Source organism: Halichoerus grypus, chromosome 2 (genome assembly GCF_964656455.1).
Source record: "Halichoerus grypus chromosome 2, mHalGry1.hap1.1, whole genome shotgun sequence".
Lineage (NCBI taxonomy): Eukaryota > Metazoa > Chordata > Mammalia > Carnivora > Phocidae > Halichoerus > Halichoerus grypus.
The window spans coordinates 142,830,242-142,854,139 of record NC_135713.1 but is presented as its reverse complement, the minus strand read 5'-3'; the positions used below and the strand labels follow the sequence as shown (position 1 = coordinate 142,854,139).

Below are 23,898 nucleotides of genomic sequence, written 5' to 3'. Positions count from 1 at the left end.
GCAGATGGTCGTCACGGGCATCCAGAATCATTTCACAGCAAGCTGGAGCCCAGGCTGGGCCCGAAACCTCGGGATGTCTTTGAGAAACCCCATCCCCAGGCCGTGCAACCCCTGCATCCTGGTGCCCAGGTCCCCAGACAGACCGTGAGGAGGGATATGGGAAACCTCCAGACTGGCCTTGTGTCGAGACTCAGACCCTGCCCACAAAGTCACTGACCTGCAGCTGCCATGTCTCAGGCTTTACCCACCCTGGGGGACACACAGGAGGCTGTTGACATCAGGGCACCATGTTTTGAAGGCCCAAAGGCCCGTCTAGCCAGTTACTTCTTGGGATCCCAAATAGGCACCCCTTTTGTGCCTCCGAGCTGGTGCTTATACCACCAGCTCTTCTGTTTAAGTTCGGCACGGCAGCTGTCACCCCTAAAATTCCATCCGTGTGGGTCGGGAACCTGAGGCCCAGAGAGGCTGAGTAACCTGCCCCAGGTAAATAGCTTCCATGTCAGTCATATCTTTCCCGTCCTGCACTGCCCCTGCCTGGCTGGTGTCTGTTGCCCACACCTCATGGATACCCCTGTGGGTGGCATCCCCACCACTATGTGGGTCCCACGCAGCGGCGGGGAGAACAGCACGATCTGGGCTTCATCACGCACAGATTTTCCAGCTGGAACCATTTTCCCAACAGCATCCTTAGGCAAGACCTGTCCTCCCCCTCAAAGCCTCAGTTTTCCCATCTGTACATAACAGGCCAATCAGGACCTACTCCCAGATGCCTCCCAGGGCAGCCTGAATGTCTGAGTGTGTGCTGACGGTGGGAGAGGTTTTCCCACTGGAGAAAGGAAGGGAAAGAGAAAAAACAGCAAGGAGAAAGTTCTGGGGCAAACCGCTGGGCCAGAGGCCTGCTTTTGCTTATTGGCGCAAAGGTTGACCAGTTGTCGATTTGTGAGTTGTTCACACTGAAGCCTCTAGTATCTGGTTTGGGCTGGTCTGGGAGAGGATTCAAGAGCATCAGGCTCATTCTCTTCCTCTACCAAGGCCCTTTCAGTTGGGAGTCCTGTCCAGCCTGCTGGGCCTGCAGCCCCACAGGCCCCGGATGCCTGAGGATACCCAGGCCCTGCCCCACTCCAGGCCTGCTGGGAACTTCCCCAAAGGCTCTAGGAGACGGGGCACCGCACCCTGCCTGGGCAGCTGCTTGCCTGTGAGCACCCCTCCTCATTGGGCCCTCTGCCTAACCATGCCACCCAGGAGAACCACCAGACCAACCCATTCATTCAGTCACTCCAGCGAAGGCAAATGTCTTCATCTGGCTTGAGTTATGCAGACAGAGAATTTTATAGTCGTACCCAGTAATGACCAGCAGGAAACCATGGTGTGCTTTAGCTTTCAGAAGGAAGAGCCTGGCTTACTGTCCCACCTGGGGGCCCCTTTCCTACCTTGTCCCTCACCTCAGCCTAAGACCCAAGGCAAGCAGCCTTCCTGAGCCGAGCATGAGCTTCTGTGGCCTGGCAAAAGCCCAGAAGCCAGTGACCAGCGCCCTGGGCCTTGTGAGTGAAAGTGGGCCTCTTCCCTCCTACAAGCAGAGGAGCATGATGCTATGTGTGCCAGTGGGGTTCCCATTCCCACACCCTCACTCTCCCTGAAAACAGATGTGCCCAGAGAGGAGAAAGGGCCTAACACCAGGCCAGCTGCGCACAGGAGCTGGGAAGGAGACCAGGATGTATGTTTTGGCCATGACGGGCCTGAGATGTTGGTGAGATCCACATAGAGATGTTAGGTTGGCAGGTGACTGAGCGGCGTGGGCTCAACTGAGGTCACGGATCTGGAGGTGCTCCATAAGCTGCAAATCCCTCACCAGGGTGAGGAGCTGTTGTCTGTTATGAAAGTGCCAGAATCTCAGCCGTGCCAAGTCAACATGGCCCGTGGGTGATTCCAGCACAAAATTCAAGGTCTGAGTCGGGTATTGAAGAAAAACCAGGGCCATATGACCAGCAGGAATTTCTGCTCTCAGAACTCAGGGCTGCATCACTTATATGGTCAAATGATCTTCAACAGAGAGGCCAAGGCTGTCCAGGGGGGAAAAGACAGTCTCTTCAACAAATGGTGTTGGAGAAACTGAATATCCACATGTAGAAGAATGACTCAGAGCCCTTACCTCACACCTCAAAAGGTTAAAAAGGCAACAAAAGCAAAAATAGGCAAATTGGACTACATCAAACTTAAAAACTTCCATGCAGCAAAAGAAACCATCAACAGAGCACAAAGGCAACTTACAGAATGGGAGACGATATTTGCAAGCCATGTGCCTGATAAGGGGTTAATATCCAGAAAATGGAACTCTGGCCACTCAACAACAACAAAAATCCAACTAAAAAATGGACAATGACTAGACATTTCTGCAAAGGAGACATACACATACAGATGGTCAACAGGCATATGAAGAGATGCTCAACAACACTAATTATTAAGGAAAAGCAAATTAAAACCACCATGCAGTATCACATTATACCTCTTAGGGCGGCCACTACCAAAAAATAAATGAATGAATGAATTAATTAATTAATTAAATATAAAACAAAAACCAAGTGTCAGCAAGGCTATGGGGAAATTGAAGCCTTCATTGGTGGGAACGTAAAATGGTGTTGTCAGCATAGAAAACAATATGGAGATTCCTCCAAAAATTAAAAATGGGATTACTGTATGACCCAGTATATACCTACCACTTGTAGGTATATATCCAAAAGCACTGGAAACAGGATCTTGAGGCGGTAGTTGTATACCCATGTTCATCCCAGCACTATTCACAATAGTCAAGAGTGGAAACAACCCAAGCGTCCATCACCTGATGAGATGAATGGATGAACAATACGTGGTGTATACATACGATCACCCCCAGCCACCTGCAAAGGTTTTAGGGTGTAGCATAGCACAAAGGGCCCCCCTCCACGTCCAGAGGAGTCTTTCTTCTCTCTCTCTCTCTTTTCCTTAAAGACCCTCCCTCCTCATCACTCAGGACTCTCCTGAACAAAAGTCTAGAAGTGCCATTGACCCTGGGCTTCTTCTGCTTTTCCACCCATCCCAATCCCTGGTCTGGGGTGCACAGTGACTGCCCACTTGAAACCAGGAGGAAGGAAGGAAAATTCATACACATGAAATTTTTTTTTTTAAAGATTTAATTTATTTGTTTGAGAGAGAGAGAGCACAGAGGGAGAGTGAGAGGGAGAAGCAGGTTCTCCAATGAGCAGGGAGCCTGACGTGGGACTGGATCCCAGGACCCCAAGATCATGACCTGAGCTGAAGGCAGATGCTCAACCGACTGAGCCACCCAGGTGCCCCACATGAATTTTTTAGTAAACCATCCTGCCTCGGACCTGATTCATGGACAGCCTCTGCTTCTTCCCTGTGGTTGTTCCGGGGATTTGGGAGGGAGGTTAAGGTTGACTTTGATAGGAAAGAGCAGTTCCTTGCAATACCGTCCGAGCCTGTAGATCTACCGCCCCCGGGCCCCACCAGGCCAGCGTGCAGCCGGTGGGCACCATGGATGGAGAGGTGTCACATGCATCTCAAACGGCAGTCTAGTACGTACACCTTCACTTCTGCACACCTTTTCCCCCAGCACCTGAGAAAACGACCCCTGACTCGGGCCAGGGGCTGGTCGGCATTCTCCTCCTTCAGCATCATGGTCGCTGGGTCTGGGGACCGACGTGGGCAGAGCGGGGAGAAGGTGGAGGCAGGGTGATCCGTGGCACAAATTCAGAAAGACTTCACAACTTGTGGATGGAGGATGCTGCACGTTGGGGTGGACCTTAAGTGCAATCAATCACGAGAAATTCATGAGCTGCTCCCCCGGGGTTGTGGGGGAGGGGTGCGGAAGGTTCTGGAGGGCAGAGGAGGGATAGGCAGTGGACAGAACAGCACCTGCTGTTCCCGAGTTCAGGCATTTGGAAGGCCATGGTAGTGTCTCTATGTGGTGTGTCGTCTCTAACATTTTACCTTAGGGGATATGAAAAAGCGTTCGTCGGGGCTTTCGTAAAAGGACTCCCAACCTCACTCGGCTCTATTCTTCTCCCAGATCCAGTTTCTCAGTGCCAGACTCTTCTGCCTGTAGAGTTCCAGGGAGTCAGTCTCTGGGAGTGGGGAATGACTCGTGAAAGACTGGTGACCGGATGGCGAGGAAGGGGAAGGATGCAGCCAGCAGGGCGGTGGGCGGTGGGCGGTGGGCACCGGCGCGGGGTGGGTGGGCTGCGCCCAAGCCTGCTGGCTTCCCTTCTCAACCAGTCTGTCCTTGTTCTCCTGCCCAGGCCCTCCCGGACGGCGCGGCAAGGCTGGAAGAAGAGGCGACCCCGGTGAGTCCCCGGTTTTCTTGGTTTCCAAACCCAGCCCTGGAAATCTGCCCTTGACCTTGAGACCTGACCTGAGCCCTGGCTGGAGGTCCCGGTCCTCGCCCTGCCCCGTAACTCGGGATGCTCAGACCCGAGGCCAGGCCTTCCTCTCCCTTCCAGCTGACCATTGTCCCCCGAGTCATTGGTCCAGTACTGCCTTAGCTTCTCGGCACCTGCAGTTCCAGGGACAGTCCCTCTGTGCCCTTGGCCACTCCCTGAAGGTCACTGTCAGCCCCTAAAACATCCTCTTCCCTTTGTGGGGGCTGCTGGTGGCCCTCCTGGGTGTGTCCCCTGCCCTCCCCAGACCTGGACTGTCCTTCCCCTGACTCCTCGACCTCCCTGCCACACAACCCACAGACTCAACTCTACTCGCCGCCCCCTCCCTCCTGCCACCTTCATTTCACCCAAAATGCACTCACCCCGCACACCCCCAACCCCCATGACAGTGAAGCTTCCAGACCCCCCCCCACGCCCACTCCCCACCTCGCCTTCCATCATCCCAGGCTTCTGGTCTGTTCACGGCCTTGCCGGTGACGTCAGCTTGGCCACAGTGTCCCCGGCTCAGCGCCAGCCTGCATGTGCTCCCGCATCTCCCACCCCTCCCTCTGCACCTGTTCCCTTGGACCCCACTTGCCTCTCAAACCAGCCTGCCCGTGGCCCTCTTCTGTCCTCTCTGCCACCCCCGGGGCTCCGGCTCCCCCATGATGCTGACGACACCTCCACCCCAGTCATCTCTGGGCCCTGAGGTTGGAGGTGCCCCCCCAAACCAGCACCCCCCCACCTGCTGTCCTGTGGCTCCCTGTCATCCCAGGGAGACCTCCGGCCACTGCTTCCCTGTGCAGACCCCAGGGCAGCATCCTCGACGCCTCCGGTCCCCATTCCCATGCCGAGTCCTGGTCAGTTTCCCCTTCCGTACACCTTGGACCCGTGCCCCCTTCTGTCCATGCCACCACCGCCTCTCAGGGCTCTCCCCTCTCCTCCCACCATGTCCCCCACCTCCAGCTTCACCCAGGGGGTCAGAGCCTCCCATCTGAGCCTGCCCAGGGTGTCTTATCCTCTCCCTGGACTCTCGGCCCAAGTTCACTACCCTTTTGTCCTTACATCTAGAGAAAGCCTTCTCGAACCCCCGGCTGGCTGGGGGCTCTCACTCCGAGTCTTCAGAGCCCGGCACACAGTAGGCTCAGGGAAGGCAGGTGCACAGAACAGGGAAGGAATGAACGCACCCATGCTCAGCTCCTAAGCTGCTTCACCAGGACCCCAGGCAGATTGCACCCCAGGGGGAAACGGGGCAGGTTCTCTCTGTGCATCAGAGTCTTCTCCTGGGCACTGGGCATGGGCTTCCTGCCCCCTGTACCACTGCATGCTTGCCTTATCTCATTCCTTATACAGAGGACTTGCAGATAAGCTCCCTAGAGTTCACTGCTAAGAAATGCCCTTCATGGATCTCTGCTCGCTTTGACTTCCAGAGCTGAAGGCTCTTTTGTGTTTGATTGCTAGGGCTTTTCTTTACTTTGGGTTTTGTGTGTAATCACCCACAACCCACTCCCCACCCCCCCACACACACTACCGGCTCTCCAAAAACACACTGCATCATTCAGTTCTCCTTTCTCTGCATTTTATTGTAAGCTTCTGATGTCCTTTTTGGAAGGAAATGAGGAAATTAGGGACTTTTTTTTTAGGATAAAGTATAATTTTACTCAGCTTCCTCAAAAATCCATTTAGAATTCGGCCTCCACTTTAAAACAATCTAAAAGTCAAAGAAAGACAAGGATTTACTGGGCTCTGGGCTGGGTCCTTTCAAGTTCTTCATCTAATGTGACCTTCACAGGGCCCTGCAAAAGATAAAAATATGGTATCATTCCCATTTTGCAGATAAGGAAACTGAGGCTCCAAGGGGTTAAGTGTCTTGTGTAAGGTCAGCTGCTGGGCAAGGTGTAGGCAGCCCCTCCTCCTTTCAGTGACCTTTCCCATGCGGGTTCCTGATTCTCTGCCTGTCAGGGAGTGGTGTGAGCAGCACAGAGCAGATGTCCCTCTCGGATTAGCTTTGGCGGGGCCCCCTGTTTATTTCCAGATAGTTTCGCATACATGCACATCCTGGCTTTGGCGCCTTCCCTTGCACAAACCAGGCCTTTTCCTGCATCCCAGGGAGAAAGGCTCTTTTTGTCTTGTGGACCAGTATCTGGCCGAGATGCCTTCCTGCTGCTGCCGCCTCCGCCCCAGTCCTGCAGACAGAGCTCGCCCTGTCCGTGGGAGTCTTTGCCTGGAAAACACCTCCAGAGCCCTGCAGTGTTTATGCATCTCCATCGTAATGGAATGGATTTCTCATCTCCCCCATTTCTCAGCCCGAGAAGCCCAACACTGCTCTTGCACTCTGGGGTCCTCTTTCTAGGGACCTTGGGCAGGATCCTTTTTCCATCTAGACCCGCCTTTCCCCAAGAGCCTCCACTCCCTAGCTCCCCCTTCCCCAGATACCTCCCTCTGTCCCAGCATTTCTGCACCTGGTTGCGGGGGGGTCTGCTCTGCACACCTGTCCTTCTCCACCAAGGCAGGGGCTCCTCAAAGCTGGGACCAGACCCATAGGCACTCAGGAGACAGTCAGTAAACGCTTGTTGACAAGAAAGAGGGAAGAAAGGGAGGAGGAAGCGAGAAAGAGGGATTGGTGGGTAAATGATGGATAAAGGGTTAGGAGACACAAGGACGAAGCAATCGAATGCCGCTTGGCTGGTGGCCATGCTACACCTGCGGAGGCAAATGGAGGTGCTCACCCCATCTCTGCAGCTGCCAGCCTTCAATCAGCAGTCTCGGTGCTAGAGTTCTATTGTTGCTGTCCTTGCTTTAAATGGATTTGTGCATTTATTAGTGGCAGTATGCATTTGAAAGTACATCTATGTGCAGAAGAGATTTATTCATTCTACTAACGATGCTTCCTTTGCATTTGGATTTGAGGACCCTTAATTATGCATTTTATACATGCGTTCCCCAGGAGTCTAGGGCTCTTAGGGTAGGAAAGAGTTCTGTGAGTCCCACTGAAAAATTCTAGAACAGGAGCCATATAGTTGACAAATGACTGTAAGAAGATAATCGTTGATATTTTGTGTTCTGATTCATACAACAATGTTCTCTTCCTTTGTTCAGTGGTCCACGGAGACCATGATATTGCCATTCCCTTCCTTCCCTGGACCCTGGGGGGGTGGGAGGGGGTCGGTTCTTAGGTCTCAGAGTTCCAGAAGTTTCTGGGATTTAAGAACTAGGACTTGAAAGGATAGCTACATATCGGCTCTACTACAATCATGCAGGTCTGTCTTGCCATGTCAGTGCTAGGGTTTTTAATCTACCCTGACCCCAAGAAATCCTTTCTAAAAATCCAATGGAAGAAGCACTTCTGGAATGGTAGAGTAAGGACCTCTGAAAATCTCCTTCTCCATAAAAAACAGCAAGAACACTAGAGGAAAAAATAGGCCTTTTCAGAACTCTGGAAATTAATGTCTGGTAACAACCCAAGAAATGTTTATTCAAGACAAATATCTTGCTAAGAACAGTGAGGTTTGTAGCATTTTAACTTGCCCATTTCCCAGCGCCATGGTAGCCTTAAAAACCATCAATCTCACAATCACAGTACCTGTGAAAAGTAGCAGCCACTGAAGGAAGCAAAACAATTTGAAGGTCCCTAACTGCTCATTCCCAGAGAATTGTCATTATCTATCAGCTTCCAGGAAAAGCCCATATATAGGACTTGTCTCTATTTGACCTGATGCAGAGCTCACTCACTGGGAAAAGCTCTATCCCGGAGTGCTTGCTAAAAACACTCAGCAGCAATTGTTTAACGTCGCAGCTGCCTAAGGTAGCAACACCAGTTGGAACAGGAAGAAGCTGACACAAACACTTAAATGAAAATCTAGGGGATGAGCCACGCAGAGGGGCTTTGAAATGCTCCAGCATATTGCTGGGAATCCAGAAGGCACATGCATGTGCAAGGCTGTGTACATGTCCACAAAAGACCTGAGAGAGCCCCAGTCTCTCACTTCTGGCTGACCTTGAGGCCCTGCTCAAGCAGGAAGTGAAGGCAAAGGCAGAATTGTAACCTGGCAAAGCACTGAAGTTGTGCTCCAGCACACACAACGAGCCCCTTGGCACAGAATGGGAGACGTACTGAATCAAGGCATTAAAGGACACCTCTGTCTCAGCTGACCATTAAGCTAACCAAGAGAGAATTCAGAAGCTGCACATGACAAAGAGTACACACTTTGGAGAATTAGTCCAGGAAAACCCCTAAGCAAACAAAGAGCAACAATAATAACAAACAGCAACAACAAATCCTGGAAAGGAGGATGGATATCTAATTTCCAGAGTAGCCACATTAGATTCTTTTAAATGCCCAGTGTTTAACAAAAAATTGTGAGACACACAAAGATATAAGAAAGTATGGCAATGAAAAAGGAAAAAAAGCAGTCAATAAAAACCGTCTGTGAAGGGGGGGAAATCGGAGGGGTAGATGAACCATGAGAGACGATGGACTCTGAAAAACAAACTGAGGGTTCTAGAGGGGAGGGGGGTGGGAGGATGGGTTAGCCTGGTGATGGGTACTGAGGAGGGCACGTTCTGCATGGAGCACTGGGTGTTATGCACAAACAATGAATCATAGAACACTATATCTAAAACTAATGATGTAATGTATGGGGATTAACATAACAATTTAATAAATAAATAAATAAAAGTCCACTCAGTTTAAGGGGCGCCTGGGTGGCTCAGTTGGTTAAGCGACTGCCTTCGGCCCAGGTCATGATCCCAGAGTCCCAGGATCGAGTCCTGCATCAGGCTCCCCACTCAGCAGGGAGTCTGCTTCTCCCTCTGACCCTTCCCGCTCTCGTGCGCTCTCTCTCTCTCATTCTCTCTCTCTCTCAAATAAATAAAATCTAAAAAAAAAAAAGTCCGCTCAGTTTAAAAGCCCCAGAGAAGCATGGCTAAAGGTCTCTGTCTTCGTGGTGGACTGGGTCTTCACGGCCTCTTACCCAGAGCAGGTTGAGTGGGGAGAGGCAGAGGGCTGCGCAAGCCACGGCCTGTTGGAGAGAGCAGGGAGCAGGCAGAGCGGGACTCAGGAGTCCAGGCACAACACAGAGGAGCAGGTGCAGACTGTCCACAGGGCCTCAGGCACCAAGGCTGCCGTGCCCTACTCCCCCCCACTGGTGTGTGGGCTGGGCACCTGCCAGGCAGTGGGAAATATTCTTCCCAGTTTGCTTTTCCAGGAATATACCCTTTGGGAAACCCTCGGGAAATGTCTATTCCCCAGAGGGACGAAGAGCTCCTGGTTTGGGAACCCCTTTTGGGCTACATCGGTTCAGTTCAAGAAGCCACAGGATCAGTGAACCCTCTACTCTGACCCATTTTATTTAGTTCCCAAGTCATCTGGCTCTTATTTCATTGCTCCCCACATTCCTGACAGCAAAGTCAATGGATCCAGGCAATGCCTGGCACACATGTTGGACAGCTGTGTGCAGAACGGGGCCGGGCCGTGGGAGGCCCTGCAGCCTGCCTCACTTTCTAAACAGGGACCCCTGGACGGCCTGAGCCCAGCCCTCCGCCCGATCCATCACCCATGGCTGCTCAGCTCCCTGAAGGCCGTAGCGTCCGTGTCCAGAGGCCACGGCCGCCACAGCCCAAACCCTGTGCATGGTCGGTTGCCCAGGGCTTGGAAGTGGTGATGAGCTGCCTGTCTGTCCCCCCTGATCCCCTAAGAGCTCTGCCTGCCAGGCCCTGTGCAAGGCAGCAGGGAGACGGCAGCAAGCTGGCAGCTGGGGTCCCACCTCTCAGGGAGCGGCCTCGCTGGGGGGGGCTGGCAGACCATAAACAACCCACAAGGAAATTGGGTTACTAATTAAAGATGGTGATAAGTGCTTGGAAGGGAAATAGAGCAGGAAGCTGTGATGGATACCAGTGAGGGCAAAGGAGGGAAAGCCACAGCCTGTCGACCGTGGGGCCGGGGTGGACATGGATGTCCTGAGACCAAGGCCATGGGCACTGGGGAGGTGCAGGGCCAGGCCAAAGAGCTGTGCAGGGGAATTCGGATGCTATTCCATGCGCCAGGGAAAGCCCTGGGAAGGGCTGGGCATTTTTAAGAGGCCCCACCACTTGGTGGGTCCCGGGGGGCCCAGAGGTGGTCAGTTAGGAGGCTGTGGGGTAGTGCTGATAGAAAGCAGTGGTGGCCTGGTGATGTCAGGCCAGCAGCACCCAAGAGAGGTGGTGGCTAGGGTGCTTTGGAGACTCTCCGGTGGGTTAAATGTGACCTGTCCCCCTAGCAATGGGACCACTCTCCGGAATGCCGCCGTTCCCGCGCTGGCCGCCCCTCTGGAGACACGGATGGTGCTGTGGGTTTGGGGTCCCACGAGACCTGCCTCCAGCCCGGGCTGCCCCCTCACTAGCTTGGTGACCTCAGACGTGCCACGCATGCTCCCTGGCACCTTGGGGGAAGCTTTTGCTGCCAAAGCTGTTTCTCTCCGCCCCGTTTGTTAGGCTTAGAATCAGACAGCCTGGGTTCTGGCCTGAGGGGAACGGGACGTGACTCTGGGCCGGGTAACCTTTCTGAGCCTGTCTTCTCATCTGTAACCTGTGCCCGGGGAGGACGCAGCGGGGGTTAAATGAGATGTTTGGGGAAACCGCGTGGTTCCCAGCGCGCTCGAGGAGTCGGGCGTGAGTGATGGCTACTCTTATAGCCCCTCCTCCTGCCGGCCCCCCGGGCTGCACACTCAGGACCCCGGGTGCTCCCAATGATAATCCAGTCTGAGCTTTCTGGGTTTTTGTTTTTAAAGATGTATTTATTTGAGCGAGCATGAGCAGGAGGGGCAGAGGGAGTGGGAGAGAGAGAATCTCAAGCAGACTCCACGCTGAGCACGGAGCCTGACATGGGGCTCGATCTCACGACCCTAAGATCAGGACCTGAGCCGAAACCAAGAGTCGGAGGCTCAGCCGACTGCGCGCTGCCCCCCCCCCCCCGCCCCCGTCTGAGCTTTCTTGGAGGGAGCTTAGAGCGGAGGGTGAGAAAGGGCAGCCACAGCCAGAGGACCAGACAAAAACACAGACCTCACTCCAGCCAGTTTTCAGTTAAAGCTTATTGCCTTTTCTGACTTGGCAAGCCCCGCACATGCATCCAGTGACATCAAAGAGCGGGGGGGGGGGGGGGGGGGGGGGGCGGGGGGAGTCAGTCTCCCCTCCCCCCCCAGGCTTCTATCCTCCCGCCATTCAGTGCCCCTCCCCACAGGCAACCTGATGAACACTGTCTGTGTCCACACCCAGAGATGTACCATGTTTATCCAAACAAAAGCCTCTCGGTTTTTTTACTTAGCTCAAATGGCTAAATAAATAGTAATACACTGTTGCATACCTTTTTAAAAATGTAACAGTAAGGGGCGCCTGGGTGGCTCAGTCAGTTGAGTCCCTGCTTAGCAGCGAGCCTGCTTCTCCCTCTCCTGCTCACTCTGCTTGCTCACGGGCTCTGTCACGTAAATAAAATCTTAAAAAAAAAAAAGAAAGAAAGAAAACATAAATAGCCTTTAAGTATATGAAACAAAAGCGAATCTTCATTCATAATATGAGAAATGATGGTTAAAACTATAATCACAGCAGATACCCATTTGGCAATGCTAATTAGGACTTAAAATGTTTGTGCTAATTGCCACAACGGTGATCCTTCTAGAAATGTATTCTGTAGATGCGTTAACACATCTGTATTACATATATGTGTTACATATATGTTACAAATATATGTTACAAATATATGTTAAAAGGACAGGTTTATAAAAATATCCATAGCAGAACTGTTTGCAATGGCCAAAAATTAGAAATAGCACAGTGGAAATGCGGAGGTATGTTTCAACTCTAAATGGAATACCATGCAGTTATGAAAAAGACTAATGTGATTCTATGTGCTCTCATGGAGAACAAGCTGTTACATATTTAAAGATTTTACTTATTTCAGTGAGAGAGAGAGAGTGCAAGCATGAGCTGGGGGTTGGGTGGGGGGAGGGGCGGAGGGAGAAGCAGACTCCCCACTGAGCAAAGAACCCAATGCGGGACTCAATCCCAGGACCCTGGGATCATGACCTGAGCCGAAGGCAGACGCTTAACCGACTGAGCCACCCAGACGCCCCTATGCTATTTATGTTTTCTCTGACCTCTCTGTTCATATCTTTTGACTATTTTTCTCTTAGGTCGTCGATGTTTTTAGAGTTGATTTGTAGGGGCATTTTTACATCAAGGTACATCAGCCTTTGTGACATGAGTCAGAAATATCTTTCCCACTTTGGCTTTTGACTTTGCTTATGGTGCTTTCTGCTTTGTAGGCATTTTTGGTTTTATACGGTTGAATCAGACTTTCATTTTATGGCTTCTGGATTAGGGACTGTAGTTGGAAAAGCCTGTCCCTCTCCACGGTTAGAAAGGAATTTTCCTCTAGGATTTTTTTTTTTTAATTGAAGTATAGTTGCCACGCCGTGTTACATTAGTTTCAGGTATACAACATAGTGATTCAACTTCTCTATAGGTTGTGTGTGCTCATTACACGTGTAGCTACCATCTGTCACCATACAACATTATTACAGTATCATTGACTATATTCCCTATGCTGTACCTTTCATCCCCGTGACTTGTTCATTCCATAACTGGAAGCCTGCATCCCCCCCAAGCCTTCACCCGTCTTGCCCATCCCCCTCTTCTTCTGGCCACCACCAGTTTGTTCTCCGTATTTATGGGTCTGTTTTCCTCTAAGATTTTTAAGAATTTTTTTTAACCTGTAAGTCTTTTGATCCTTCTGGAATTTATCATGGCTCATGCTGAGGCACAGATCCAGCTTCACTTTGTCCTGATAACCACCAGTCTGCCCAGCACCCCTTAGTAACACCGCCCCTCTTCCCATGGGTTCAAGGGGCTCAGGTGGAGAGTCAGGGACAGATCGCAGCATGTGATGTAGGACTGGGGCCTTTGTCCCTAAGAACAATGGGAAAATGAGGACTGGGGGGAGAAGGCGTGCCATGCTCAGATCTGCATCTTGAAAACAGCACCCTGGCCCCAGAGTGGAGATTGGAGTAGCGATATGTCAGCCCTGACCCCGGCACATCCCCCTCATTGCTTGTGGGTTTGACCTCCTGGGTCTGCAGCCCTCCCACCAACACTCCTTCTGGGTCAGTTCCTGGGGATCTTGATATGCACACAGAAGCCCCTCACAGACCCAGGCCTCCTTCAGTGAGCTGGACCTCCAGCCGCCCTCCCTCCCATGGTATTGACCAATGCCTCATCATCACCAGCAAATACAGCGTCACTGTACCCCAATTCACACAATTCACCCGAGCCCACTGCCTCTTCCCTGACCCCCACATTCCTTCCATCTCCTGCATCTTCCAACCCATGGATCCCACTGTGTTGCCCAGTCTGGCTCAAATCCCACACACGCACTCCAGCACCCGTGTGGCCGGTGACACTTTGAATGCCAGACCCACATGCGGATGTCCAGCCCCTGCCTCCAGCAGGGCCACCTCTATGTGCCATCCTCATGGTCGTCCCTCCAGGAATCCCCCATTCTCCAACATGTTGGATCCTCCCCTCCCTGCGGATGACTCCCGTTATACACACATACAGTTGTGTCTCTCATCTTGAAGAAGTAGCCCTCTCTGGACCCCATGTCCCCAAAGCACCTGCTCTGTGTCTTTGCTTCCCTTTGCAGCGAAACTGCTTGAAAGTGCTCGCTGCCCATATTCCTCGTTGTCCTTCTCCTGGAAACCATCTCCAGCCAGATTTGCACACCCATCACTCCCCCTGCCCTTACCCCTGTGTGGCTAGAGCCAGTGGGATGGTCTTTTTTTTTTTTTTTTAAGATTTTATTTATTTATTTGAGAGAAAGAGAGAGAGAGTGCGCACGAGCAGGGTGAAGGGCAGAGGGAGAAGCAGGCTCCCCGCTGAGTGGGGAGCCCAACATGGGACTCGATCCCAGGACCCTGAGATTATGACCCGAGCTGAAGACAGATGCTGAACTGACTGAGCCGCCAAGGCGCCCCCAGTGGGCTGGTCTTGGTCTTCATCTTACTCAGCTGTCCGCAGTGAGAGGCACAGGCAACAGCCTCCTCTAGGAATTCCTTCTCTTCTTCCCAACCTCGAACTGTTGGGACACCCCCGAGCGCCACGTGTATATAAGGCTGAGCTCCTGATCCTTCCAGCCAAACCCACCCGACCCCCAGTCTCCCCACCTCTGCTGATGGCAACTCCATCCCTGCAGTTGTTCCAGCTAGAATCGTGGCATCTTTCTTGACTCCTCTCTCTCTCACTCCGGAGAAAAATCCACTTGGCTCTACCTTCAGAATCCATCCAGAGTCCATCCCCTTGCACCCCTGCCCCTGCCCCGCTGCCTCTCTCTCCGTTGTACGTGTCATCTCGTAGGTGATGTACTTGTTCGTTATGCTTATGGTATCTTGGCTACCTCCCTCACTAGAAGGTGAGCTCCTTAGGACGGGGATCTTTGCCATCATCACTGCCATATCCCACATGCCCAGAACAGCATCCAGAACAGCAGGCCCTCCGTGAATGTCTGGATTGGATGTGCCAATAGATTGGGGAGGGAGAGCGTGTCGAGGGGGACTCGTCATTGTCCGGGTCACCAACTGGGCGGGAGGGAATCTCCCCACAGAGACTAGGAACCAGGAGAGGAGCATGTTTGTGGGCAGAAGACCATGAGCGTGTCTGTGCACCTTGGCTTGAGGAGTCTTGGGGACTGTTAAAGGGAAGATGGCAAGCAGACAGCTGGAGGGAGGGAGTCTGGGCTTCTGAGGCACAGTTGAGGCAGGAGGCACCCACTTGGGACACTGCTGCCTAGGGTAGTCAAGAGCGTGATGAGATCCCTGGGGAAGACAGGAGAGAGCGGGGACAGATGAGCCCAGCGAAGAACTGAAGAGAAGAAAGCCTTTGCCATGAGCTCTGAGGAGCCTCTGCGTGAGGCTGGGAGAAATGGAGCCAGCTGAACAGCCAGCGAAGTGGGAGGAACATGACCTTTTGGAAGCCGAAGGGAGAGAGCGCTTCCAGAAGGCAGGCGTGCTCAGCAGCGTGGGGTGAGGAGGAGAAATCCTTGGCGGGCTGACTGATGTGGAGGCAGGTGGTTGGGGACTGGGTGAGAGCCGTTCTGGTGGTGATAGGGATGGAACCCATATCAGAGGGTCACGAGGTGCATGGAAGGTGTGAAATTTAGAGACAGTGACAGGAAACCCCTCTCCCCAGCGGTGAGGGAGAGGAGAGCCAGGGCCGGAGCAGAGGAGGGCGTGTGAGCAAAGGATGGGCTTTCAGCAGAGAAATTGGAGCTGTTCCAGAGCTGCTGGGAAGCATCTGCTGGAGAAAGTGGGTTCGATGCAATAGGCAGGGAGGCAGTGGTGGGTGCAGGGCCCCTGGAAGGTGGGGCGGGTTGGCTCCTGCGACTTCCCCGGAGGGACACAGACAGGAGGCTGGGCACAGACGCAGGGGCAGGCTGGTGTGTGCGTGTGGCATCGGAGAGATGACGTGCGTGTGGCATCCGTCCAGTGGCTTTTCTTTTCCTGGGAAAACAAGGCACGAGGTCCCTAGCTGAAGGTGAAAAAGTCTGTCCACATGGCCAACGCCTTGCCCCACCCTAGTCTAGACTCAGGGGACCCACAGCCCCCCATGTTACCATTCTCGGGTATTAGCACCACCGTACATCAGTTTTTCAGGCCAGAGATCTTTGTCTTGTCTCTCCTTTCTCTATGCCCCATGCACAAGCCCCCCACACACACCATTAATTGGATGAACAAGTCCTGTGGGTCCTCACTGACAAGTGTCTTCTGACTCACTTCTCTCCACTGTGAGCATGCAGAGTCCTGGCCACCGTCACCTACATGGAGACAGCTGCCCTGCACCCACTCTCACCCCCTCCCACCCCTCCTCCGAGCAGGACCCTTCTGTGCCCCCTGCCTCCCCCTGCCTTTCAAATCCCAGGCCATGGCATGGACACAGGGCCCCGAGCTCTGGCTGGCCTTCTCCCCACGCCTTCCCTGCCCCATCTCTGTGGATCCCAGCCCCTCAGAAGCCCAGTGATCTGGCGCATTGGGAGCTTTGCCATCCCTGCCCCACGGCTCCTTCCCCTCTCCTCCCTGAGATAACCATGTCTCACCTTCAGGACCCCACCTGCCTAGGAACTTGCTGCGCTTCTCCCTGAGTCACTGTTTTCCTAAGCATCTATCCTTCCCAGAAAAAATTCTGCGAGTCAGAGATCCTGCCTCTTGTACTCACCAGTGGGTCCCCTTACTTGCCCCCCCGGGGAGGCGGCAGCTCATAGGTGGCGATCCATAAATATGTGTGGGCCTACTGCCAGCCGAGCTACCCAGACTGAGGCCCAGGGTCTGCGGGGGAGCAGAGAGTTTACTGGATTGGCAGCGGCATGCCTTTAGCGGAAAGTGTATGGGGTTCAAGAGTTGGGAGAGCTCTTTCCAGGATGAATTCCAACCCTTAACCAACCATTTGGCCTTGGACAAGTCCCTGCTTTCTCCCTGAGCGTCTGTGTTGTTATCACACCTCCCGCAAAGATGGCTGAGAAGGTCAAATGCAGTGTGGTTTGCACCCCAGAAGGTGAAGAAGACACCTGTGGGTTTCGCGAATGTTCTCAGCAAGCCCTCATCTGCTGGGGGTGGACAGGTGTCAGCGTGCTGCACGAGCCTTTCCCAGAGCAGCCCCCTGTACTTCTGGACTGAGCCCCTTCAGCTTCCCCACGCACACCCAGACTCGGTGCCCCTAACCCCAGGCTGAGCCACAGGCACCCCCTGCGTGTCTGTTCAGCCCCACCCAGACCTGCACCCTTAGGAGTGCTCTGCCCTCTGCCCCAAATGTTTTCTCCCCCAAGTCTTTCCCCTTCAGTAGAAATGAACTGACCCCAGGTGAGCACCAAAATTTGTTCTTCAAGCAGGAACAGGTCTGATTCCTACCTGGCTTGCCAAAACCGGACCCGGATGGGCCCCAGGCAGGGATCAACCGTAGCCCCGGGAAACGAACACCAGAACCAATACACACAGGATTGTCATTACCACCCATACACCTGCCCCTGCAAGGGCAAAAGCACCCCCTCTGCCCTGCCACTTGGCTTTGGGGCCCGTGAGAGCATCAAAGGCTTGCAAGGAGGGGTGGCCTGTAGCTGTGCAAGAGAGAGGCTGGCCTGGGCAAAGGGACCTTCTCTCCCTGTGATGCTGACTGTAGGTTCTCTGCTTGTGTTTTGCAGGTCCTCCCGTAAGTGTCCTGGATGATGCTTTCTGCTCCTGAAAGATAAGACATTTTGTCCTCTTCCGTAACTATTCCATGAAAATAATTTTTAGTTAGAGAGGTGTGTTGTGTCCTTTAAAACAAAAAAAAATCAGTCCTGGACAGGGGCCATATATTATTTTTTTAATTCGTAGATGAATGCCGGCACAGAATTCTATGGGCTTGACTTGCCCTGTGAAGCACTCTGTGACCCTTTTCCTTCCAAGAGAGCTGGCACTCTTGGGCCTGGCTGCTCCTCGCCGGGTCTCGGCTCAACTTGGTGCACAGAGATGCAAGCACCGTGTCCTCGTTTTCCAAATGCTCTGCGGCAGTTAATCTGTTTAAATGTTTCTGTCTCGCGTGCTTAGGCACAAAGGGCCCCGGAGTCAGGCAGCGGTGCCAGGACTCATGGGGTCCCTTTCCCCGATTTGCCAAAATGTGTTTGCCTCCCTGGCTCGAGCAGCTGAGCCCTCGCAGGAGCACGGGGAACACCACTCACTGGCCAGTGGGACGAGGGTGCGTGGGAGGGACTGGTCGCCAGGGGACAGCATAGAACGCAGGGGATGGTCAGCGCCCCGGAACTCCCAGGTCCTTCTCCAAAGACATGTGACGAGTTGGTCTTTGATTCATCCTGGCAGTTTTTCAGAGCCCGATGAATCCTGACGAATCAATTCAAGGAGCACACTGACAGTTCGCTTGGGCCAAAGTGAACCTTCTAAAGGAATTCCTTTCGGGTGAACAGTTTTATTTTTGACTTCCCCTTACCGTGATTCACTTCCCAATCGGCACCCTTCAGAAGCCGGGCTCCTCCGTGCATGAGGCGGCACCGCACTGAGCCAGGGAGCGAGCCTGCGAGAATGTGTAGATTTATTGGCCACAAGCAGTTTCTGGCTGTTGAGTCATTCCTGGCTGTCACGCGGAGGCTAGCCTGTGTGAACTTGCTTGAAGTGCGTAACGCGGAGGGCAGTGGAGTGATTCTCTCTTTTTTTTTTTTTTTTTTTTGACTTGGCTGTTAAACTCTGCAGAATTCTCAAGCTGCAGCCTGAGATGGATGCCAATGTGTGGGACACTGGCCCTGGCAGTCAATGCTCTGAGCTGGTGGGGAGCAGAGAAGCATCCAGTAGCGAGAAATGCCCCACCCCCCCACCCCCATATCTCCGGCTTCCAAGGCTGTCTTCCTCCGTCTACCTTCTCCCAGTGGCAACAGGCAGGAAGAGCCATTTCTGCTCTCTAGACCCGACTCGGGGAGCCTTTTCCATGGTGGCGGTGACACCACCCTTCAGGACCCCCTGTGGTCCTCACCATGTCCCCCCCCTCCCTGAACCGCATGGGTGTGCTTCCTGGTGGCCCCTCCAGCTTGGCTCCAAGAGGCAGGAAATGGGTGCTCTGTCTCCCAGACCCAGCGGAGCCCTGAGTGTCCCCCCACCACCACCACCACCAGGAGTCATTACTAAACCATCAGCCTTTGCTGCAAACCCCGCAGAACATGGGGGGACCAGGGGGCCCCGTTTGAGTTGTAAGTGTTGCCATATGGTTTTCTGCTCAAAGTCTGATTATTAATGACGTATTAATTACCACAGGGGCAATCAGGACGAGATGGCTACCCGGTAATTTGCCATTTATTTTTTGCTCTTTGTGCCCTTTTCTCTCGAGCTGATCTTCTTCTTCTGAGCCTTTATTTAACTCTGTCTACGCTCCTGCCCACCCCCCCTTCTCTCAGTGGCTGAGGTCTGTCTGTAGAGGGGGGTTAGCAGTAGCTCTGCGAATCTGTCTGCCGCTCCAGCTGTCCTGCAGGCAAAGCAAAGAGGCTCAAGGAGGAGGCTCCTTGGCATCTCGAATCCTCCGGACACTCTTGCTGCCCAGCCTGTCCACCCTGAGCCAAGGGTCCGGCCCTTGGCTGTGGAGCGCCCCCCGGGGCTGGCTCGGCTGTCAGCCTCTCCCCAGTGGGAAGGGGGCTGCCTGTCCCAGCCCACCGCGATCTGTCAGCACTTGGGATCCGGAGACTGGTTGGTTCCAGTGTGGTCTCTGTGGTGTCATCACTTCTCAGATCTTTTGAATTAAACCTCAAAGTTGGCTTATATTTGGAATCGACGTCCCCCTCCCGGGCTGGGTGAGCACTGCATGAAAAGCAAAATTACATGGAGCTGTGCTGATGTCCAGTCCTGCTCAGAGAGGTTAAAGACCGTGACCCCAGCGTCCAGAAATCCTGAGGTGTCAGAGCAGGGGGGTGACCTCGTGGAAGGAGAGCATGGTGGGACCTGGGGTGTGGTTGGGGGACAGAAGTTGTTCTGTGCTCTCAGGCCAAGAAGATGCAGGGAGTAAAATGTTGGTTGATTCAGAGCCCTTGCTAATGACCAGCTCTGTCCAGAGTCAGGACAGGCTGGTGATGGAGGGCGAAGGGGGGTGTCCCCCAGTCCTGCTGGAGCTGCCTTCCCAGGAGGCTGTGGATGGCAATCCAGCACCTAGCACCAGAAAGATCTGAGCTTGCAGGTCAGTGCTGTGCCTCCCAGCTGGGTGCCCCAGGGAGAGTGGGTGGTGGCTGGGGTGAATGGGTTTCTTCCCTCGTCCCCCATATTGGCTTTTCTGAGCGCAGAGTGACATTGACTCCTTTCTCCGGGGCTGTGAGCATGAGAGAGGATGTTGGCTGATGGTGGGAATAATTTTTCCCGGGTAAAGGACGAGGGTTCCAGACCAGCCCCCAGGTCCAGGTGGGGAGTTAGGAAGTCAGGGCTCGAGTGCCTGCTCACTGGCTGTGAGCTCCCTCCCTGTGAAGACAGCAGTGGGGTTCAGGAGAAGTGAGGTCCTGCCTGGAGCATCCCAACACCAAAGGTCACTGCGGACACATGACTGGGGCTGCTCCAGGACTGTCGGGGAATGAAGCCTGGGGTTTAGCATGTGGGGGGCTTGGTGCCCAGCCTGGGCCAGAGATGGGGCTCCGTGAGTTGGGGGAGGGGAGGTAAGGGGATGGATGCAAGGGCAGTGTGTCCCTCTGGTGTGAAGTTGGGAGCTTTCTGGGAAGGGAGTGGCTGGGCCCGGTGAAGGGTGAGGGGACCTTGTCAAAATCTCGGGTCACACACCCGTGAGCGTACAGGGCCGGGGCGCCCCTCTTCCCGAGGTCACCTAGCCCCGGCTTGAACCCGTGCTGCCCTCTCCACACAGATATGGGCATCCTCCCCAGCTGGGCTGAGTCCCAGGTGTCCAAGCCTTGAGCACCAGGAGCCAGCCAGGCCCTGCCGTGTGCCTCCCAGCACCCTTATTCCAGCAGTCCTACTGCTCACGTGGTCCCCTGCAGGGGGCCCACGGGCTGGGAGTGACACCCCGCCGTGCTCCTGCAAGGGAGGAAAGCAGGCCCATGCGGGCAGGAGGCAGGTGGGACGATCTTCTGTGGGCTCGTGGGGCCCATGTGTTTTGAGCTGAAATTCAGATCTCTTGGCCCGCGGAGGGCCTGGCTCCCAGCCTGGGGGGCGGGTACAGACGGCTCCACCGTGCTCATCCCAGAGGTTAGGGTGACTGCCGCCGCTGGAGAGGCCCGGGCCGCCTAAGAGACACCTCATGTACTGAGTATCCACGGGCTTGGAGTCGTTCAGACCCAACTCAGGATCCTGGCTCTGCTCTGTGGCTTCAGGCAGGGTACGCGGCCTCTCGGAGCCTGGGGAGGTCACAGGCACAGAGTTGGAAGGTTAAAATAGGGTAACATATGCAGGGTCCAAACGCAGTGTAGATGCGGCAGACCCTTGATCATGCTGCTGTCTTTCCTCACCAAGGAAAGCTGAAAGAGGAGGAAAGACAGGTTGAGGAAACGACTTTTTTTTTATTTGAGAGAGAGAGAGCGGGGGGAGGGGCAGACAGAGAGGGAGAAGCAGACTCCCCGCTGAGCAGGGAGCCCTATGCGGGGCTCGATCCCAGGACCCTGAGATCCTGCCCTGAGCCGAAGGCAGACACTTAACGACTGAGCCACCCAGGCGCCTGGGAAATCACTCTCACCCACCAGCATACACTGGCAGTGTTGGGAAAGGAAAATGGCTTTGAGAACGGTCAGTTTTAGGAAAAGGTGTTTTTCTGCAGCTTAGGAAACTTCAGGACCAGCCTCAGGGAGGATTTTTTTTTTCTTTGTGTTAGAAAAATGTCACTTCCTAAAAGGAAGTGAGGGCAAGAAAAATGTCAAGCAGGAGGGTCGTGCTGGAGACTGTGCCGGCTGTGTGTTCTGGATTAATCCAGGCCGGCCCCTCCCCTGAGCGAGACCAGCTGAAACCAGGTCCATATGTGGACTGGGGCACAGGAGCCAAGCACGACGGTGGGGCAGGTTGTGGACTGACAAGGGCACAGCCTCCTTGCAAAGAGGCCAGCCTGCCCCGTCCCTGCAAGAGTTCACAAATAGCTCCCTGCCAATGACAACAGAAGCATGTTTATTAGAAAACCATCCCTCTCCCTCTCCCCCTGCTTGTGTTCCCTCTCACTGTGTCTCTCTCTGTCAAATAAATAAATAAAATCTTAAAAAAAAAAAAAGGGAACCGTCCCAAAATAGAGAAAAGCACAAAAAAGGAAAAAGCAATCATCCATAATTCTACCACCCACAGATAAGTCTTCCCAATATCTCCGTGGTTGTTCTTTTCAGACTTCTTATGTGTGAGTTTGTTTTTATGTTTATTATTCTAAAAATGGGATTACTGGACATACTTTTTTGGAGCCTTTTTTTTCTTTTCATTTAACATAGCATGAGATGTTTCCACATCCTTCAGAATTCTTCTAGATGGTAGTAGCTACATAGTATTTTATCATCTGTATAATTCAACCCATGTCCAAGTTATGGTGTTTATATTGACAATTTCTTAACCCCTATGGTCAACATCCTGGGAATAAATGTAGGTGTATTTCCATGATTATCTCCTTAGAATCAATGTCTAGAAGTTGAATTGCTGGACCAAAGGGTTTGCACATGTTGAAGGCTTTTGATGTGTGGCAAATTGCCCTCCTGGAGGCTATTCTAATTTACATTCCCACCAACAGTGTAGGAATGTTGCATATTTCCCCAAACCCTGACCAACTGTGGGTATTATCATACTTTTAAATCTATGCCAATATGATAAGTTAAAAAAATGTGTGCATATATGTATCTTGTTTTAATTTAAGGTATATTTTAATGAGAAGTACAGTCTTGGAGATTAAATTAGTTTTAATAAAGTTTGTGTAAACCTAACTGCCACCTGGTGGTAGAGCTTAGAATTGCAGGTATAGTTGAAAGAGGAAATCCGCATTTAAGAGCTTCTGGATCCCCTTTGGTCCCGGGACATCATGCAATCAGCAGCCTAGGGGGAATTCTGAGCTCCAAATATTGTGAGTCAGAGGTGGGACCCACAGAGGAGCCCTAGGCACTGTGCTCATCTTGCATTTGGGGGGCAGTAATCAACATTTATGTTGATAAAGGGATTTTTGCCATCTCATACATAGGAGGCTTGGACTGTTCAACAGATCTGGACGGTGTAATGCCCTGTGCTGGGTACTGCGCTAGCACAAAGATGAATCACTCATAGTCTTTGGGGAGCTGTGACGGAGTCGGACCAACACAACCAATTTGCCATGGGATAGAGAGGAAGGAAATGTTAGGGGTCACTGTGACTCCCTGGAGATTTCTTATACAGACCCTTTCTTTGCTCCAAACCGTGGCTTCTGTCTAAGACGAAAAGGCTCAATCTTGCCTACACCTTGACTTTTGCACGGAAAACATCAGACTCTCATCATCCACTGATTACAACATCGAAACTCTTCCTCTTTGGTGTTTTGATTCTTTTGACTCTTAACATTGAGCTTGAGTGACTTTCTGGTTTGTTTTATACCTTCAGAGAGCAATTTAAACATTTTTCCAAGAATGTGTTTGTGGCATATCTTACAGGTTTCTGTGTACCTGAAGGTATGAGGAGAGCGTCAGGTTGTGAGGCTAGAGGTGCATAGAGATGATGAAATCCAGTGAAGCCAGGGTGGGGAACTGTGCTCACCGAGCCGTTGGTCAGTAACTCTATGCTAGATGCTTTCCTGGGTCTTTGGACCAGCACTGAACAAGACAGACAGGGGAGAGGCGCCTGGGTGGCTCAGTCGTTAAGTATCTGCCTTCAGCTCAGGTCATGGTCCCAGGGTCCTGGGATCGAGCCCCGCATCGGGCTCCCTGCTTGGCGAGAAGCCTGCTTCTCCCTCTCCCACTCCCCCTGCTTGTGTTCCCTCTCTCGCTGTATCTCTCTCTGTCAAATAAATAAAT

General features: G+C 53.0%; 1 protein-coding gene across 1 annotated transcript in view; it reads left to right on the top strand.

Moving 5' to 3' along the window:
• COL23A1 (collagen type XXIII alpha 1 chain) overlaps window positions 1–23,898 on the top strand; it is a 302,293-nt gene that overhangs the window by 237,079 nt on the left and 41,316 nt on the right. Inside the window, exons 3-5 of the mRNA XM_078067628.1 lie at window positions 4,296–4,340; window positions 17,629–17,636; window positions 19,229–19,255. Of these exons, the coding sequence (XP_077923754.1) occupies window positions 4,296–4,340; window positions 17,629–17,636; window positions 19,229–19,255 (80 nt within the window). The remainder of the gene's footprint in view (window positions 1–4,295; window positions 4,341–17,628; window positions 17,637–19,228; window positions 19,256–23,898) is intronic.